The sequence below is a fragment of the Camelina sativa genome, chromosome 13 (genome assembly GCF_000633955.1).
Source record: "Camelina sativa cultivar DH55 chromosome 13, Cs, whole genome shotgun sequence".
Lineage (NCBI taxonomy): Eukaryota > Viridiplantae > Streptophyta > Magnoliopsida > Brassicales > Brassicaceae > Camelina > Camelina sativa.
In genome coordinates, this window is record NC_025697.1 from 8,558,867 (window position 1) to 8,579,225 (window position 20,359).

General features: G+C 38.3%; 4 protein-coding genes across 4 annotated transcripts; 2 read left to right on the top strand and 2 right to left on the bottom strand.

The window, feature by feature from the left end:
- LOC104736004 (protein CLT1, chloroplastic) lies at positions 37–3,345 on the bottom strand. The gene is made up of 10 exons (XM_010455908.2): positions 2,781–3,345; positions 2,133–2,278; positions 1,934–1,971; positions 1,646–1,761; positions 1,397–1,496; positions 1,276–1,311; positions 1,149–1,199; positions 900–1,023; positions 682–807; positions 37–435 (listed from the first exon to the last, which is right to left on the bottom strand). Exons 1-10 carry the CDS (start codon positions 3,203–3,205, stop codon positions 260–262), a joined length of 1,338 nt encoding a protein of 445 aa, XP_010454210.1. The 5' UTR covers positions 3,206–3,345; the 3' UTR covers positions 37–259.
- Positions 4,775–12,360, top strand: LOC104736005 (rho GTPase-activating protein 7-like). The gene is made up of 22 exons (XM_010455909.2): positions 4,775–5,222; positions 5,982–6,018; positions 6,161–6,237; positions 6,366–6,436; positions 6,506–6,584; positions 6,723–6,852; positions 7,006–7,125; positions 7,427–7,504; positions 7,657–7,712; positions 7,789–7,858; positions 8,023–8,110; positions 8,343–8,586; positions 8,661–8,876; positions 9,132–9,473; positions 9,681–9,730; positions 10,206–10,266; positions 10,337–10,420; positions 10,530–10,640; positions 10,729–10,898; positions 11,203–11,272; positions 11,357–11,563; positions 11,837–12,360. The coding sequence occupies exons 1-22, from the start codon at positions 5,169–5,171 to the stop codon at positions 12,029–12,031; spliced, it is 2,610 nt and encodes an 869-aa protein (XP_010454211.1). The 5' UTR covers positions 4,775–5,168; the 3' UTR covers positions 12,032–12,360.
- LOC104770298 (protein SMG7) lies at positions 14,503–17,856 on the top strand. Its single transcript, XM_019235034.1, is given in 8 exon segments — positions 14,503–14,589; positions 14,806–15,411; positions 15,499–15,621; positions 15,741–15,967; positions 16,049–16,077; positions 16,079–17,162; positions 17,250–17,327; positions 17,427–17,856. Coding segments are annotated over 6 exon segments (2,118 nt in total). The 5' UTR covers positions 14,503–14,517; the 3' UTR covers positions 17,140–17,162; positions 17,250–17,327; positions 17,427–17,856.
- LOC104736007 (ABC transporter G family member 23-like) lies at positions 17,996–20,330 on the bottom strand. Its single transcript, XM_010455911.2, has one exon. It carries the CDS (start codon positions 20,091–20,093, stop codon positions 18,195–18,197), a length of 1,899 nt encoding a protein of 632 aa, XP_010454213.1. The 5' UTR covers positions 20,094–20,330; the 3' UTR covers positions 17,996–18,194.

A 20,359-nucleotide genomic window follows, 5' to 3' on the forward strand; every position in this document is an offset into this window, starting at 1 on the left:
ATATACATCTTTACAAAGTACATGATCTTCTCTATAGGTATTGAAATCTAACCATTGTTTTGTAAAGAATGTGTATCAAATATCGAATGAGCTATTCATTTGTATTTCAATATCAAATGAGCTTTACTTATTTCTTAATTGACAAAAAGAAAATGGCAAATGCTACAACGAGAAGAGAGAATGGACAATTAAGGGGGCTAATGCTACAATGAGAAGAGAAAAGAAACCAAACAAAGTTACAAAATCAATTGTCCTGCCGCTAGGTGGAAGGGGGCGAGGGGATAATCGGATGGGAAGTGTTAGTAGATGGTGTCCAAGCATATAGAAGCATGCCGAGTACAAGGACGACTGTGCCTGCAACAAACCCCCTTGGAAGCGTAGATGCCACCCCAAGGTACGGTAGGGGAAGCGTGAAACAGAAAACCGCTATGGGCACTGCAACCGACAAAGCCAAGCAAATGATGTTAACTCCAATGACCATTGCGCAATTTCGCAGATTATAATAATCATATAATAATGTTAACTCCTTTGCAATCTAATGGGTATAAATACAGCGTTGTTGACTTATAAGATATCATAGACGTGATCATGGTATACCATTAAAAATTAGTACTAATTAGCTACAGAAGTAGGTTTCCATGAAAGTATGTCAAGGCTATATAAGGAGACAAAGTTTGTAACCTGAAACGGTGGATGCCAGAGACGAAACAACTGCAGATGAGATCTTGATGAGGCGTAGAAGGGAGATGTTGTAAGCCATGTTCATCATGACAAACATTACAGGAAGAAGGGGAGCCCCTTCGCATCCTGTGTCATACCCAAATCCGACCGTGTTACATACTTACATAGAGGAAAAAAACAAAGAGATACTGGAGCAGAAAGCATTAGCATCAACTAACCTGTTATTCTAGAACCAATGTTCAGAAAGCAAGCACCCCCGTCTCTGATATAGCTCGGTAGTTGGTTAAACGGTATGCCCCAAAGTTTTGAAAGAAAAGGAAGAAGCAACGCAATGCATATAACCTGGGTTGACCACAAAAAGATGCACATTAGCTAGCAAAGAGAATCACATTTTATGTTAATGAAAACGATGCTAAGAACGCAAATGATCTGGTTATAGAAAAATGAGCTACACTAGGAATACTTACTTGGAAAACTGAACCATATGAGTTTACAACAAACAGATCAAGTGAAGTACCCTGTAATAACAAGAGCCGATTTCTTTCAGAATGCAAAATCGCAAATGTTGTTAAAGGGCCTCGACGGCATAGTTACCTTCAATCGCTTTTTGCTATCTAGAAAGATGACTTCCTGCAAGGATATGGAATTTACCGTTAAAGCAAAGAGTGCCAACATCTTTGTAGTTAACAATATAACTAAAAAGTGATTGACAAACCTTCATTACTGTATCTGCTCCTTGAAGTAGAAAAGAAAACACCATAAGAAGACTCCAAAGTATTCCCGTATCTTTAAATGAATGAGCGGCACCAGATCCACTGAATATGGATGAGAAAGTAATATGAATGACAATTCAACATGGATTAAATTTGTTAAAACTGGTATTGGTAAGTCTAACAAAAGGAAAGAGGACAAAGAAACCAAGTCACTAAAAATAAAGTCAAGCAAGTTAATTGAGCTGGCTAACCTTGCCACACTGATGATTACACCAAATGCTACAAGAGTACATCCCAATATTTGATTTATTCTATATCTCCTCCCGAGAAAAATAATAGAGAAGAGAATTTGCCAGACAAGAAATGTCTGCAAAGAAATAAACGACTAGAATTAACTCTGAAACAAATTTTTAGACAACAAAATCATATTTTTAGTAAGCTAGCTAGTAAATCAAGAAAAAGCGAGTTTGAGGGAGCTTTTGGCACACCAAACAGAGTTCAAGAAAACATATGGAAGATAAGAGATAGTAATGTTTAACCTGAGATAAAACTGTAGTAGATGGTCCAGAGAGATTCGCTGAGTCAAAAAAAAAGCAAAAAGAAAACAACAGTGAGTAAGATATACTAATCTTACAGCTTACATATAACTTCATCGAACAATGAAAGTAAACATCTACTGAAAAAAATTACAGTAGAAAATGAGAAGGGAAAGAAGCTTTCAAGGTAGCAGCAACATACAAGCGGCGGCCATCCCAGCAGCTAGAGCAAGAGACTCCAAGACGCCAACAATCAAAAATGGAGTTTTTGGAACTGATAGCATCTCTTTTGTAACAATTCCAGCTCGGTATCTGAAGTACAAGACCGTAAAGTATACAGCTACATACCTGCGAAACAGAATGTAGCAAAGAGAAAATGACTACTCGTATGGACTACAAATACGGATCCATCTTGAGAGTTAGACAAGTATTTGACACGTGGCGCAGATCCAACAAAAACAATAAAATAAAATAAAAATAGTACACTCCTATACAGTACTCCGATGTAGGTGACGCAAAAGAAACCTACTCGCACGTGATTAAAAAGTTTAAATGCGCATAAAAATATTTTAGGTGACAAACATTAATAAAAGTAGTAGTAGTAGTAGTAATTGAAACAAGTCGCCAACTATGACCCATTTGTTAATTAAAAAAAAAAAAAAGAAAGGAATATTCTGAAAATTACATTTTACAGAACTGTACGGGCAAAGAGAATCACAATTTCCAGGAATTTCCACTTTCACCCATCGACCAAATTCGAAATCGCAGTTTCTATAATCAAAAATCTGAAATCTAACTTAAACTTACGACTGACTAATTTGAGAGGGCTGTGGTTGGTTAACACACTTACCCGAAGGTGGAGAGCTGCGCGAGGAAGAAGGGATATTGTTTGAGAGGAATCAGAGCCAGCTTATACAATACGCGGTTCCCTACTCCCAGCGCCGCCGTCGTCGCCGCTGCTATAACTATCTCCGTCGTCTTATTCTCATGTTTTCCGGCGACCGCGTGACCGCCGACCGCGTAATTTCGCGCGTCTGGTTTCTTGACGTCTCCGCCATCGTCAGATCCGAGCCAGGAGTTCGACGGAGGAACCGCGTCTATTAACCATAGCCTGGACTTTCGAGAGGAGCGCAGTACGATAGGCGAAGCACCACCGTTGATTTTGTTTCGACAGATTAGGGAAATGGATTGGGCTGGGTTGGCGTCACGCGATTCGATCGAGCCGATTGAAGCCGTTAAACCGGCGATTAACCGGACGGAGCTCGTTGTTGCCATGGTTTGTTTGTACTGGCTCGATCGGAAAGGTGGAATTGCGTTGAGTCGAGTGGCTTATACTGACATCGCAACTACCACCTCTTTGTTTGTTTTTTTTTCTTTTCGCAAATCCCACAGTTTGTTTTGAGCACGCCATAGCTACTTTATATAGAACTGTGTGATTAAAATAGAAGTGGCTTTTTTTTTTTTGGTGTCATCAGGGTATTTTAGTCAATTGAAGAATCCATATGTGCAATTTCAGATAGCATCATAAATGTAACTTTGGATTTTGGAACTTCAAAGCGACATTATTATAATGTTGTTGACCCAAATTTTTGTATAGTTTTTGGGCTGTTTGACCAGTTGACCCAACATTTTAATTGGGCCAAACTTTACTTTTTAGTGAACCTTGAAATGCGTATGTAGACTGAACCTGATAAATTCCTGTATTTTTAGTTGTTAGTTTTAATTGATAAGCAATTAACAATTAATCAATTATATTATTTGAAAGGTACATAATAACAAAACCTAAAAAAATGAGAAAATACCAGTATTTTAAGATTTCTTTTTCTAGAAAAATCAAACGAAATATTTATTATAAGACTAAAAACAAATAACATTCATCTTACCAATGTCACCATATGGTTATGCCAACTATACAATCTTTTTACCCTTAGTTTTTCATTTGTTGGAGTCAAAACCGGATAGTGTTAACGCGATTGTATTAGAGGATGTTAGTGGAAAGTCACGTCCACCACGAGAAATCCGAATGTAATTTGTTATTTTGTTCTTAATAAATTGTGGGAGGTGTTTGTCTTCCCTCTTTTACCAGAAAAAAAAACAAATTATAGCATCATAAATGGAAGAACCGTGTTGAAGTCATGAAGTTGAAAAATTATTAGGTTTCATTGTTGGCTTCTCAATACATCAATTATTAACTAAATTATTATGTTATGGTTGTAATGAAAATTTTTTGAGTTCAAAACTAGGATTGGGTTGATGGTAGAAGAGTCAGCATTGGACAAGGTGATATTTTATTTACCTTTGAAGAGGAGTTAGATGTGTTAAAGCAGGTAGCCAGCAAAAATAGTCATCGTTTCTTAGCCGGATGCTCTCCATTGCGAGGCGAGAAGATGTCTTGAAAATGAAAAATTCCACATACGTACGCGGATCACTATGCATCAAAATCAATTACACAGAACAACTCCAATGTGAATGATAAATAACAATTGGGTGATATGGGATACCACAGATTTGAATGCAAAACAAAAAATGCAATAAACCCAACTGACCATATGGATCATGATTAAAGTCTTATCTGTTTTATACTAGTATATAGTACTGTTGTAGACTTGTAGAAGTAGTTAAAAAAAAAGAGTAGAGTAGTTAGTTCGTTTACACTTTACAGGGAGTCGTATAGCTCGGATCTAATCGCAGTAGCACCTGTTTTACCTAATCACGAATTATTAAATTGGGGGCAGTGGAGCAGGATCATACCAGCTGTTGCTGACGTGGAAAACCGTAATTGGTTGGATTGATTTAAAAAAGGGGAAAAATTAAGTTAAACAAGACCCGACCCGTGACTTCTCCGACACTCATGACCCATCCACACCCTCTCTCTCTCTCTCTCTCTCTCTCTCTCATAGCACAGCAGAAGTAGGTGGAAAGCAATGTCCCCTTTTTTTTGTTTTTCTCTCTAGCTAAGCTACATCTCGAGGACGACGGAAGAACCAGAGAGATAACTCTGCGACGACGGCTGGTTCGTTGGTGTCTGTGTGTGTTCTTCCAATTGTGAGGAGGAGGAGGAGGAGAGAGGAGAAGAGTTGGATTTTGGTGAATTTTGTTTGTTTCTGTTGTCGCTTTCTACTGTTAGCATCGAAGGAGTTGAAATTGAAACCCTAGTGTTTCGGCTCTTTTTTTTTTTTTATCGAATTTTGGCTGGGTTTTGTTTCGAGGCTGGATCTGAGATTATGCTGTTGAGGCAATGGAGGCTTCTTTAGCGGCTTTGGAGCGGCCACGAGGTGCAGCTTCTAATACGGTAATGGAGGTTTCTTGCTGGGAGTGAATTCAGAATTTCTACTTGTAGTAGTGTGTTTCCAGGTTTTAGTTGTTTTTTTAATTTTACACATCAGAGACGCTCGAATTGATTGCTAAAAATAGGCAAAGTATAAAAATCATTGCTAAAAAAATTATATAAATTGGAGTTTGTAGTTTTCTATTTCCGTGTTTATATGGCAGTGGTTGTTCTAGGAGTCTCCTAAATACATTGGGCCAATGACACAAGCTGTTTCTTGTATTCCTAAGTGCGTAATTTTCCTTGGAATAGCTCTTGTTGCTTTTAACAAAAGACTTAAACTATCAGTGCTCACGTGAGGTATAGTGTCTGTGTTGAGTGCATTTCCATAGTTAAAAGAAAATAGGAGCTTGATTGAATGAAATATGCTTCCTTTGTAATTTGTTTGAACTGGAAGAGGCTATAAATAAACAGAGAAGGCAAATCAGTGGTTTTCTCATGGATGAAGCTGCAAAATATACACAGAACAATATCTAGGGAAGGGGTTTCTCATTTAGGTAGAAGTAACTCACAGGACATATATAAGGGTGTCAACTGGTTCAGTGAGTAGCATGCCCGGTTTTGCTTGAATCGTTGATATTTGCGTAATATGTACTGAAACGATTACAGCAATTTAATTGACTTTACTTGCAAATATCTATTTTCTCTAGTTATCGAAATATAAGTTTGAAAACCAAACTGATGATTGTTACTAATATTATGGAACTCACAATTATTTTACAGGTTTTTAAGAGTGGTCCACTTTTCATATCATCTAAAGGTATCCTTGTGACATTTTGGCCCTCCCTTTTTTCAATTAATATTGTCACATTTCAATGTCTTTGTTCAGCTTGACAATTTCTTGGTGCTATTGTGATATCATATTCCATTGAACATGCTTATTGTGGTATTCTGCTCAATAGGATTGGGTTGGACATCTTGGAAGAAACGCTGGTTCATCCTCACACGTACTTCTTTGGTCTTCTTCAAAAATGACCCTGTTAGTATTCACAATCATACTCCCTCTTTCTACAGTTGATTTTGATCTGTGTATTGACTTATTTTGTTAATGTATGATAAGATTCTTGATAATCGTATATATTGAGCTATTTAACGAAATTTTCACAGGGTGCACTACCGCAGAAGGGTGGTGAAGTTAACTTAACCCTGGGTGGCATCGACTTGAATAACTCTGGAAGGTATGCAGAATATTGCTAGTCCATTAGAAAAGTTCATGGAACTCAACTTACTGTGATTTTTGTTTTCAGTGTTGTGGTAAGAGAGGATAAAAAATTGTTGACGGTATTATTTCCAGATGGGCGTGATGGGAGAGCTTTCACTCTTAAGGTGCTTTTACACCAGCAGCAAATTTGATTTACTTTCTAGATGTCTACTATAAGAACATATTACTGCATTGTGATAGCCTTTTAGATGATCTTTGTACTAGTGTTATATTTCTTCTTGTGACCAACTTGGATGATGCAGGCTGAGACATTTGAAGATTTGTACGAGTGGAAAACTGCGCTTGAGCAGGCTCTTGCACACGCCCCTAATGCAGCACTCATCATGGGTCAAAATGGAATATTCCGTGCTGAATCGAATGAGGCTATCGAAGGTTTCTTTCCTCAATTTTTTTCTCCATGTTACAGCTTTGGCCTAAGCGTCTTATTACATAATTATGCCTTATCATGCTTATGTATATTTCTGCCTTAATAGTTGACTTTTATTATCTATGCGTCATTCTACCTTTATTGTCCATAATTGTTAGGGCGGGATAAGCGTCCATTAAAATCCTTGGTTGTTGGAAGACCAATCTTACTTGCTCTTGAAGATATTGATGGAAGCCCATCATTCCTTGAGAAAGCTCTACAGTTTATTGAGAAGTATGGTAAGTTCTTAAGAAAATATTGATAGCTATCACCAAGCTTTATTGATTACCTGGTCTTTCCTACATGATTTTGCTGGGGCATGCACTTTTAGATTAAAATGTTCCATATTTTTATCAGGGTACTTAATACGTGGAAAGTATTCAGTTCAGTGAAAATTTTACTTACTTCCATGATTCTATTATAGTCTGTTGAACGATTTCTTGCAATAGTTGAAATCTGATGTATTTGTCTTCTTTGAATGCATTTGTCTTATAACTGTTTTTTTTTGTTTCCTTTCGTCGTCCTCTTTTGTCTCCTCAGGAACTAAAATTGAAGGAATACTAAGACAGTCTGCTGATGTGGAGGAGGTGGAACGTAGAGTTCAAGAATATGAACAGGGTACCTATAATCTGCTAACTGATTTCTCTCTGGATTAAGTTTAACACATCTTGTTAAGCTAATATATTATATATTCTTAGACTTCCCTGACATGTACTCTCTTCAATACACAATTTACATTTTTTCCCTCTTCCACTCCAAATAATACCTAGGCAAAACGGAGTTCACTTTGGATGAAGATCCGCATGTTGTTGGAGACTGCATTAAGGTAGTTTCTCCTCAACTTCTTATTCTGATAGTCTGTGCATTGGTACAATACTAAGGCAGTCTCATTTCACATGCAGCATGTATTGAGGGAGTTGCCTTCTTCTCCGGTTTCAGCATCTTGTTGTACTGCCCTGCTGGAAGCTTACAGTGAGTTCCCTTACCCTCTTCTCCTTCCTTCTGATAAATTCATACTTGTAAACATGCAGAATGGTGTGTGTGTATATATTCATGGGTCTGCTGTTAAAGAATATGTGGAGATCTGACTGAACTTTTGTAAAGTTAACGTCCTATTAATTGGTTTGCTGGATCAGGAATCGAGTCTAAGGAGGCTCGCATTAGTTCATTGCGCTCTGCGATAGCGGAAACATTTCCTGAACCTAATAGACGTCTACTACAACGGTATGTTTCCACATCTCCCTTTGGGTTGTTTTGACCTAATAGTCGATTTCACTCTGCTAGCAGTTTATAGATTATATTAGATACTAGATGTTAAAATTGAGATTACTTATTTCCTGCCAAGTCTGAGTCTATTGGCCAGATGAATTTCTTGTGGTTCTTATGAGTAAGAGTGCTTGAGAAATCATTTATAAGGTGCTTTCTTAAACCCTACATAATTTATTTGTACCCTCAGGATTCTGAAAATGATGCATACTATCTCGTCTCATTCCCACGATAATCGAATGAACCCAAATGCTGTAGCTGCTTGCATGGCTCCTCTGCTTCTACGTCCTCTACTGGCTGGTGAATGTGATTTAGAGGACGATTTTGATAGCGGTGAAGACAATTCTGCTCAGCTTCTTGCTGCTGCTAATGCTGCCAATAACGCCCAAGCCATCATTACAGTTCTCCTGGAGGATTATGGAAGTATTTTTGATGTAAGCCGCACTCAGATCCTTTCATTCAACCTTAATCAATGTTGTATGTCTTATATGCTTATCTGCAATTTCAGGAAGAAAATATTCAAAGATGTTCGATTTCGACTGAATCACATATTGGAAATAGTGGGCCTGATGATTCGAGTGATGATGACAACAACGTGAAAAATGAATATCACAATGCAGATAATGAAGTTGAACAAGTGACAGATGATGATAACGAGCGTGCATTGAGCGGAAAAATGAGTGAAAGCAGCGGTTGCACAGGCAGTGATCTCTATGAATACAAGGTTATTTCTCCTTTGTCCAGTCTCTCTTCCGTCAATATACTCATGCATCCATCCAAGTTTACATGAAAGATTTATTTGCAAGTGTTGATGATATACTGAAATGCCTTTAAACTTAGGAAGTATGGTTCAGGAATTTAGGGTATGTTTGTTAGGTTTCAGCTATTATATCTCTACCCTATTTCCTAATGAATCAGAGTTCGCAGCTAAGAAGAAATAAAATTTTCATGATTGCTGAATACCTTCTATTCTTTGTAGGGATTTGTTGCTGATGACTCTGATATTGAATCACCAAGAGACTTAAATGGTCCAAGATGTAATTCAAACGTACGAACAGATCATCTTATGAGAAATCCTTTTGTCAACTCCACGGATCAACAAACTGGAGAGCAGATAGGTGATAATCCAACGAAATACGGAGAAAACTCATGTATTGTACATGTTAGTGAGTCTTATCAATCATCAGGGACAGTTTTAGTACCCACTCATGGGAACACTTTGGCTTCTCCTGGTCTTGAAGCATCAAGTGAGAAATCCGTGAATAAAGGCACACCCTCCTCTGTTCATGCAAAGCGCGCAACATTCTGGGGTCGTGGCAGTGTATGTTTTGCTTAGCTTGATCAAATAGTTCTGATTCTGTACATGCAGAAGATTTTGGCACATTAGTTCAAGTAGCATTCGATGCATGATACAAAAATCTTTTCCTCCAGTTTGTTATAAATGTCGCACTTTAGCTGAATCGTATAGAGATAATGAACCAACGTGGGTAGTATAATATCAATAATATTTTCTTTTTGTTTGTCTCAGGCCAGAAAGATATCCACAGATGGATCGTTTGATTCTTCAGGAGAAGAAGAGTAAGGCTTTAACTCTTGGGTGTATTCTCCATCGCCATATGTTTATATATATATATATATATATTTATATTTATATATAGATTGTTTATTCTAGCTAGTGTATCATACGTTGATTTTCTTAGTAAATTATCATTAGAACTGTGATTATTTATCCAATATGTTTTCAAGTTTGAAAATTTACTTTGCTTGAAATACTTCCATGATTCACTTACACACTGTACTTTATCTAAAAATCCCTTTATCGGACACGGCTGATGTCTCAGCAACTTACTGAAGACTATATTGTTTGAATGAAGTAGCAAATTTAAGAGATTTACCTATCCAAAAATTTACGTTGCGTGTGGATATGTTCTTTCTATATATGCATTGTAAACTACTACGTTGTCTCTTCGGTATAGGCTTGAATTGATTGACATTTGAGAATATGATAGCTTGGTGTTTTTGTACTGCTAATTGGTTCATTGATTGTTTGTAGGCTTGCTATACAGAGGCTCGAGACCACGAAAAATGAACTACGACAACGAATTGCAAAAGAGGTAATCATCTGATGCTAAATTTTATATTTTCTGCCTAGGTCATTAACACTGGTCACCATTATTGTTATAGGCTAGGGGTAACGCAATATTACAGGCTAGCTTGGAGAGAAGGAAGCAAGCACTGCATGAACGTCGTTTGTCGCTTGAACAAGATGTATATAATTTCTTTATCAAACTATCAGTGTTTATGAATCTCTTTTCTCTACAATTAATCCTAATGTCAAAGGAATCTTCGTCTGGTTTGATGGGGATCACTTATATAGGTGTCGAGATTACAAGAACAGCTGCAAGCCGAAAGAGATCTCCGAGCAGCACTGGAGGTTGGTTTGAGCATGTCCTCTGGACAATTCAGCTCACATGGTGTGGATTCGAAAGTAAGTATACAATTTAAGGAAATAGTATCTTTCTTTAAAACAATTAGTTCTTGTAAAATACTCACGATCCAATTGTATATATTTGAAGACAAGGGCTGAGCTAGAGGAAATTGCTCTTGCTGAGGCTGATGTGGCCAGGCTGAAGCAGAAAGTTGCAGAACTGCACCATCAGCTTAACCAGCAACGTCAGACTCACTTTGGTTCCTTCTCCGATGCGCGCGATACTCATCAGTATCTCCAGAATCACAATTCTCAAAAGTGAGTTGTATAACTATCCCTCTACTTTCCTCACACAAAGGAGCTCAAAGTCCAAGTTATCTTTCGTGATGACTTAAACTTTGTACTGTAAAGCTTTTATGCTTGAATTGTAGGCTTTTGTTTTGCTTAGTGAAGATATTTAACAAGTATCTCCGATTAACTTATCCAGTAGTAATCTCTGACTCAGTACAGCTGTGTAAATTATGTTCGAAGTAACTTTTGCACAGCATATCTTGTATGTACTGTAATATGATAGGTTCACATCTGTGTTTCTGCTCTGATACCATGTCATGTATTTCTGCAGAAGGTTTCTTAAGCAAGATTTTGATTCCACTCTTGCCTATGTAAATCATGAAAGAAAACAAAGACACGAGGTACTTTTTACTGATGTTTCTGTCATCGATCATCATCTTTCATAGGTTAGATCTAACCAATAGGCTTTTTTGTTTGGCCTGCAGGAGAATGTACTGGGAGCGGAGTGGAGAAATAGTAACGGAGCAGGATCTTTTGGGGTTGGCAATAGCAGGCAACCATCTCGTAATCAAATATCAGAATCAACAAGTTTGACTGACTCTAAAATCAGTGAAGAGTCTGGAAAGATATCTGTGGACAAGTTCTCAACCATGGATTCTCCATCTGTTCCATCGACTTCAAGAGCATTAGATGTAAGACCTTTTACTCCTAAAAACTTCAAAATGTTGGTTGGCAGGATTGAAACTCAGGGAAGATCGTTTTCCTTTTTAGTTCCATATAGTGTGCAATACTGTGATTAACGTTGTCTGGTTTGTTAATTAGTTCACAATAAGTAACTACAGAGACATGCATGATTGCTTGGTTCTCCGCTTAGCAAATCGGAGCAGACCGCTCTTAGAAATTCCGAGGAAACATCTTAAATAACGACAACACACACTAATATACTTGAAATAACGTTTTTGCAGATAACCGAGTACCCGAGGCTTAATCATCCGTCAGCCGCTGCATCAGCAGCTCTGGTAGAGTTAACAACTCGTCTTGATTTCTTCAAGGAAAGACGGTCACAGCTCATGGAACAGCTTCAGAACCTTGACCTTAACTACGGCGGTTCATCTTCACAAGATTTCATACACCGGCCATCTTCTCCACCTTGGAACTAACAACATGATAAAAGAAGAAGAAAAGGCACTGTTTGTTCTGTATATCCCTTTTGGTGATTGATTAATGATGTTAGCATCCGCTCTGCTCATTTTCTCTTTCCCCAGAAGACAATAATGATCTTACTTATTCTTTTGGGCAACAGTCTTGTCTTGTGTGTATATAAAAAGTATTTTGTAATGCATTTTTTTTTTTGTGTGTGATTGGTTATGTTCATAAGTGATAACTTTAAAGGCGTCCCCGTCCGGCTCTTTGTGCTCTGAGTTTCTGACCAGCCAACTAACTGAAAGTCTCTTACTTTTCATTTGTATACAATTATGTATTTACATGATACAGTTTTCACATCTAGATAAAAGAATAACAGTATATATGATACTCTTAGCATCCACTGTTTCGAACCCTTCAACAGGAAGGTTGGGTTGTATGAGAGTTGAAACTTCTCCATTGTTTGACGACCTCAACCTCAGCATTGGTTGATATGGTTGTATGAAAGTTGAATAACCTTTCTTTATTTGACATCTCATCAAAGTATGAGAAGTTGACAAGTGCCAGCCCAGTTTTTAATTCTAAACATAAACTAGCTTTTAATATAGTTTGTTTTTTGGTCTATTTTTTTATATAATTAAAATCAATTAACCATAAAATCCTATAAAAAGATCTTAAAAAAAGGGGAAAAATCTTTAAAAAATACATAAAAGAAATCATAAAAGCAAAAATATCAAATTTACATTAAGACCTTGAATGATTGTAGATTTTGAAGTTGATTTTGGTTTTAGTTTTTTTCAAAAATTTACTTTATAGCAAATCAAGATTATGAGAAAAGTGATTTTACTAAAAAGTAGGGAATCTATATTTTAATGGTTTTTGTTAATTTTCAAATAAAATCTAAAATCTATCTAACATTTTTTCTCTTTCTAAAGTAACTTAACTTTTTTTTTTTTAAGTTATTAACTAAAAAACTAAAAACCATAAATATAATCCAAAAACTATAATCCAAATTATTTTTTTGTAATTGAAAACATTCATGGGCTAATATTGAATTCTAAGATTTTTCATTTTTATCTTTTTTTTTCTTTTGTGGAAAGTCTAATTGTACTAGGTGGCCTAGTCTAGGCCCATACAAATGCTATGAAAATTGGTTTTTCTAAATTCCATAAATTGATGCCCATTTGTAGTAAATACAAAATTATTAGATTATATATTTAAACAAGTGATATTAAAAGTAATCAAACGCGTCAAATTTTGAATTTCTTTTTTAAAAATAGTACAAAACGCGTGCATCGCATAGATATTCCTTTTTAATAGTTTCTTTTTTTATCGCCTAATATACATACAACCATGTTATTTTATCGTTCACGACGAACGAATCTAATCACTGCAACAATTAGACAATGAACAGTTTTTACAAACACTAAACAGAGAAGAGTTCTACTATTTTCATAGTAGTTTATAATGTGTCTTAAAACCCAAGAAAGTAATAATTCCTAAAATTTTGACTGCCCAAAAAAAAAAAAAAACTCTCTAGAAATATTGATGGGGGGGGAGAGACTGAGAAAGAAAAGAAAAGACTAAGACGGTGTCGTGTCGTTCAAAGCCGACGAGGCAATCTTGGGACAATCCTCTTCTCTCTTTTTTTTTTTATAATATAAATTCACTGTTTCTCTCTCTCTCTAACCTTCACCTTCTCTTTTTTTTTTTTTTTTTCTCTCTCTCTGTCTCTCTCTCGCAACAACAACAATAAAAAAAACCCTAGTTTCTCTCTCTCCTTTCACCGATTTTTTTTTTCTCCTTCCGATGCTTGTGCTCGCATAGCCAATTCGCAGATCTGGTAATTCCGGTTAGGTTTCTTCCGTCTTAATCCTCTCTCAACAAGAATTCGATTTTGCTTTTGTTTTTTTGTTTTTTTTCTTTTCTTCTTATCGTGTGGTTTGGTTTTTAATACATTAAAAATCTTAGGGAATAGGGTTTTCTTTGTTGTTGTTGTGATTGTTCCCTTTTTGATTTCGTTTCTCGATTTTTGTGGATCATCATAGTTTATTATGATTATATTGGCTAAAAGGATTCTGTGACAAGGACCCTCAAGAGGGGTTCTTTGTGATTGTCTTTGTTATGTTTCTGCAGAGTTCTTACTATCTCCGTTTGATCACTGGCACAATCGTTTTTTTTTTTTTATCTCAATTCATGGTTTGACTTGAATAGGTTATCACAGTTTTTTTTTTTTTTTTTTTTTTNTGATTGCTGATTATAGAGGCATGTATGTTTGACTTGTCTGTTGAGCTCCTTTAGATGATTGGTTTTGTTTAAGCTCCTTTAGATGATTGGTTTTGTTTAAGCTCCTTGTCTTGTTTGGCTATTTTGAATTTTTTTTTTTTCTGTTCTTTAGTTTGTGTTAAGAGTAAGTACATAAGCATAGGTTTTAGGCTTTTATCCCTAGCTTAAATTTTCTGCCTTTTGTTTACATATGAAATAACCCTGACTAATTTGATGGATGATGACTTTGCAGATGGATAAAACTACTGCTTCCTCCTCAAGGGAGCGAGCCAAGTCCTTATTTGATAAGGTTCTCTCCCTCTCTCTCTCTCTCTCTCTCTACTTGAATTTATTTTACTCTCTCATCCTTGTTGTTGGAGTAATTTAATATAGTCTTAGGGTGCTATACCGGGTCTTCTTTGTTGGGGTTGTATAAGGCCGTTTTGTCTCTTCACTTGAACTTGTATCTTTGTAATATTTGGGGTCTACAGTATTAGTAATATATAATATATGCATACTTTTGCAGACTGTTGAGTTAGAAAACAAGCGTTGGAAGGCTGTTCAGGATCGAAATCCATTTGACCCTAATTTGTGGCAGCAAATTCGTGAGAATTACGAAGCAATACTTTTTGAAGATCATGCCTTTTCCGAGCAGCACAACATTGAAATTATACTGTGGCAGCTGCATTACAAACGGATTGAAAACTGTAGAGGACACATCAATGCTTTCTTGAATTCTAGTAGCTCGAGCGCGGCAAACAATGTTAAGGGTCCTTCTAGACTCGATCAAATTGCAAAACTGAAGCTGCAGTTCAGGACATTACTTTCAGAAGCAACTGGGTTTTACCATGATTTGATCTCAAAAATTAGATCCAAGTATGGCCTTCCCTTGGGTTATTTTTCTGAGGATCAAGCGAGTCAAAACATGGCTGATAAAGATGGAAAGAAGTTAGCAGAAGTTAAAAAAGGCTTGGTATCTTGTCATCGTTGCTTAATATACCTTGGTGATCTGGCTCGGTATAAAGGATTGTATGGGGAGGGGGATTCCAAGAACAGAGAGTATGCTGCTGCTTCAAGTTACTATTTGCAAGCAGCTTCTCTATGGCCAGGCAGTGGAAACCCCCATCATCAGGTTATTTTTCCCTCTTTCTCATGTCATTTTTTTTTAGGTACAACTATGTGGTACAGTTTTTCTGATTAAATTATCTTCATGTCTCAGCTTGCTATCATTGCTTCTTATTCGTCGGATGAGTTTGCATTAACATATCGTTACTTCCGGAGTTTGGCTGTGGAGAGTCCTTTCCCAACTGCCCGTGATAACTTGATTGTTGCTTTTGAAAAGGTTAACTATCAAGTTTCTGATTCTTTATTATGTTTGTGGCTTGGCGTTCGAGTGATTGTTCTTCCATTTTCTTAGTATCTGAGTATAATGTAACTTTCCCTCTTTGTATGGTTGAGCAGAATCGTCAGACTTATGCCCGATTGTTTGTGGCTTCCAAAGACACATCTAAGAAGCCGATTGGTAAAGGAAGAGGTAAAGGAAGAGGTAAAGGTGAAGATACTTCATCGAAAGATGCGAACTTGGTAGCTGGTCCTGAGAAGGATAAAGTAACTAGTGCAAATGACATGCTGAAAGCATTCTGCATTAGATTTGTTCGTCTCAACGGGATTCTTTTTACCCGAACAAGGTAAATATTCTTAAATTATTTTGTTCTAGACTCTTTTTCTTGGTCTGCTATGGTCTTATATGTGTCACTTGTCTTTGACAGCCTGGAGACGTTCTTAGATGTGCTTACCTNGTTCCACTACGGAGAACTTAAAACCTTTGAGTGGTTTGGATTCAGCTTTTCATGAAAATCGATTTCTGCAAGCTAGAGGTAATGCGAGTATTCAAGTGCCGGCATCTATTGGTTCCAACCTTTTGGGACTCCTTCAGGCGTCAACCCAGTCTCAGGCTTCGCATTTGCAACAAGTTCAGACACAGGCAGTGAATCCTCAGGCAGCCCAATCATTAGCTGCTGCACGACTTCAGCCAATGCAATCACAGGTCGCACAACTTCAACCACTGCCATCACGGGTTGTGCACTTTCAACAAACTCAAGCTCCGCTTTCACATGTTTCATTGGTCCAGTCACAATCTGCTTCTCTTGGTGGTGGTACCAAGTGGTTACCAGAAGAAGCTGCTTCTCTTGCTAGTAGCCAATCTAGTTTTGCTCAGATAGGTAATGGTCATGTGATGAGAAATGAGGTACAAGGAAATCATGGGGTTTCCTATCACCCTGCACACTCATTACCGGTCCACCAGTCGTACAATGTCAATGGTATGGGTGGTATGCCATCTCAGTCACGAACTTCTGAAGCTGTGTTTCCACCCAAAAGTGAAACTGTTTCATCATCTGGAGTTATTGCTGATGGTCTGGGCGTCCAATCTTCAATAGCAAGAAAAAATCCAATCAGTAGAGCCTTTAGGCATCTTGGCCCTCCGCCTGGGTTTAACACTGTCCCCTCTAAGCTGCAGAAGGAGCCAGTACCTGGTTCTGACTTGTCTGGCAACAATCTAGCGGTTGATGATTACAGATGGTTGGATGGATACGAAACTCAATCTTCTCGAGGCGCTGGACTCAACAGTTCTTTGAATTATGCTTCTAAATCGGAACAAATGGGTACCAGCAATGGAATGAACGGGGCTGCTAATTTCCCGTTCCCTGGGAAACAAATTCCAACATCACAGGTCCAAGCAGATCTTCCTTATTTTCAGAACCCTCAGAAAGACAGCTTTGTGAACCAAAATCATCAATCAGCCCAACTCCCTGAGCAATATCAAGGACAGTCGACTTGGTCGAGTCGTCACTTTGTGTGAGATCGGAATGGAAGAGTAACACGGTAAGAGAAAACATAAAGCTGCTTTGCATTATTACGTGCTTTGTAAACTTTCTTATGGTGTTGATCTAGGTAATTGGAATGATTCAGGTTAGTGTTGTTCTGTTGAAGTCTCTAGTTGGAGTCTTTGTGGCCTTGGCTTCTTGTGGGGCACTTCCTACCTGACAGGTTTGTTATTCTTCTTATTTGTACTTGAGCTAGTCTTGCAATTCGTTGTTACACATGTTTGAGGGACTCATACAAATCACCATTGTTTATTGATGATAGATTCAGGACTCAGCTTATGTTGGTGAAAGAGATGTGGTTACAAGAAAGAATGTATGGTTCTGTGGAAATGATAGGAGTAAAGTGCCTTTCTCGTGCTACTTGAGGTGGAGATGTTAGACCTTATGAATAAGAAAGGAAACGTACCTTGTGGCTCGCTCTCGATATCTGAAGCAGTTGATGGCTGTTTTGCCCTGTTAGTCCTTTTTTTTTCTTTTGTCTTTCTTTTGGGTATGAATGTTGTTAGCTCTCCGTCCTCTTGCAGCTATCTTTCTCTCTTGGATTGTTTTGCTTTGCTTTTCCTGAACTTGGTTCTATGTCTGTCTCAAACTTCTCTGTTTTGCTGTGTCAGTCTTAAGTGGAACCATCATCATAAGGTGTGCGAGACCTTTGCAATTGGTAATGAATAAAAAGGGACATGTGTTGAATGAAACATGATTTGTTTTTGAAAACATTTGAAATGCTTGTCCTTCCTGAGTATGTGAGACGCCTTTACAAGAGTACATATCCTTGTAAAGAGTACCTATCCTTGTTGAAAATCTGAAGCTTACTACTCCCAAGTAAAAAGAGCATAGAACAGAACTTGAACACATACATAAGTTTTCTTTGCATTTGGAACCTGTAATATGCCAGTTTTGCCTACAAATTGTTCTTGACCAAACCCATGTCAGAAACTGTTAAAGTAGTATTACATATACTGTATGAAAGACTATGAAAACTCTCTCTTTTGACACGATATACAGTAAATAAATGCATTGTACAGTGAAATCATTAATGGGCTGACTTGGAAGCCTTTCTGAGTAGAATCCCCCAGCAGAGGATTCGATAAAACACGAAGAAGGCAAGCATGATCCCGACATTGACCCACCTCGTGTCCTTGTCAAGCCCTCTCTTCTTCAACACATCCTCTCCCGTCATCAAGCAGCCCGAGTCCCCACCAGAGAAGCACTCTGTTCGCATGCTCCAGTACTCGTTAACCACCATCGACTCCAGCGGGTAACGGTACAGTGACACGTAGTACATGAACATCCACGGTTTAGGGATCTTCTCCTTGGGGATAAAGTATCCGGAGAAGAGAAAGAAAGCTCCAAGAACGGTGCAGATGAGTGAGTTTCCGGAGATGAAGTCAGGAGAAACTGCGCTGAGGAAGAGCACCAGAGAACTAGCCATGAGGATGATGAGCCAGACGCAGAGGACGAAGAATGAGAAGGCTTGAATCGACGGGTTTAGGCCAACGATCCAGTAGACTGGGATGGAAAAGAGGAGAGATACAACAAAGAGGAACGGTACGAAGGCGATTGTGTTGGCGATCATGTAGGATGAGATCCTGTATGATCCACGAGACGATTCTTTCATCAGGACGCGGCGTTCACGGAGGTAAATGGGAAGTGCTTCGACCGTTGAAGAGAGGAGGAAGCTTAAGCTGAAAGCGAATAGACCAAGCCTCTCCGCTACGCCTTCTTCGTCACGCTTGAGCCTCGTGTAGACGCTTCCTAGACCTAATCCAGCTACAACCGCTTGCATCGTTCGCGCCAGAAATAGCTGTTTTGTTCTGTAGATGATCTTGCAAAACCTCGAACAGAGATATGAGATCTCGGTGACGTCAAGGACAAGCAACTCTTGTTTCTTTGCGGTAATCACATCGTTTTCGTTGTTTTCAGGCCAGATGGATGATGATTCTATGGCGGTTACCGAGTCTGGCTTCGAAGCTCTCAAGGACTCAACTATTTCCATGGCGAATTCTATCGGATTCAGCTGTTCTGGAATCTGAAACCCTAGTTTCGCTATCGAGTCCTCGAGATGTTCAAGACTCCCAAAGTGAATAACCGATCCGCGTGAGAGAATCAAGTAATCGGAGATGTAATCAAGTATTCGATAGCTAGGCTGATGGATGGAGAAGAGGACTGTTCTCTGTTTGGATTTAGCCATAGTAGCCAAAAGCTCAACGACCTGAAGCGAGTTTCGACTATCCAAACCGGAGGTTGGTTCGTCAAGAAGCAGAATGGGTGGGTCACGGATCATCTCAACGGCTATAGAGACTCTCTTACGTTCTCCGCCCGAGACGCCACGATCCTCTTCGTCTCCTTCTCCAACGAAGCTGTCTTGGACAAGAACAAGACCGAGATCACTCAACAAGCTCTCAACTCTTTCTTCTCGTTCCTTAACCGTTGAATCTCTCAAACTGAATTTGGCGCTATACATTAACGTCTCTTTCACGGTAAGCAGAGGCAGCAGATCATCGTCTTGTGGTACAAACCCGCACACCCTGCGTAGCTGATTGTAGTCAGTGATTTTACGATTGTTTATCAAAATCGCAGAAGATGGATCCAGTGCCTTGTGGTTTACTCTTCCTGAAATGATCTTCAAAAGGGTGGATTTTCCTGTTCCACTCGGTCCAACCACGGACAGGATTTTTGAGGACTCGGCAGCTAATGACACGGACTTGAGTATGGGGGTGTGATGGATGGTGTAGGAGAGGTTAGTGACGGTTAAGGAGTAGCGGTTAGGGGTTGGGAGTGGTGAAGATGAAAATGAGGAGGAAGCTGAGGAGAATTCATCAGGAGAGTTTGATGCTGAGAAAAGTATGATGGAGTCTTCCTCGCGGCGGTTTGTAGCCATAGTAGAAGGGTGGAAGCAGGACGCCATGGTATGAGTATTGTTCTTCTTCATCTCAAAATGTCTAATAATGCGTTTTATCTATGGAGTAAACATATTTTTCAGAACTGGTCGACCAAACAAAAGAAACAAGTGTTTAGTGGTAGGCAGAGGTTGGTGTAACTCTTCAAAACCTGTGTATCTAATTCTACTTGGTTGGTCATTAATTGTTTGATATAGATGAGTTAAGCGTATGTAAGTAAGATATTTATATTTTTGAATAGCCTATATGTAAAACGGTAATAGTGGTTGACCAGGAAAAAATGGAATTTGGTGTATCA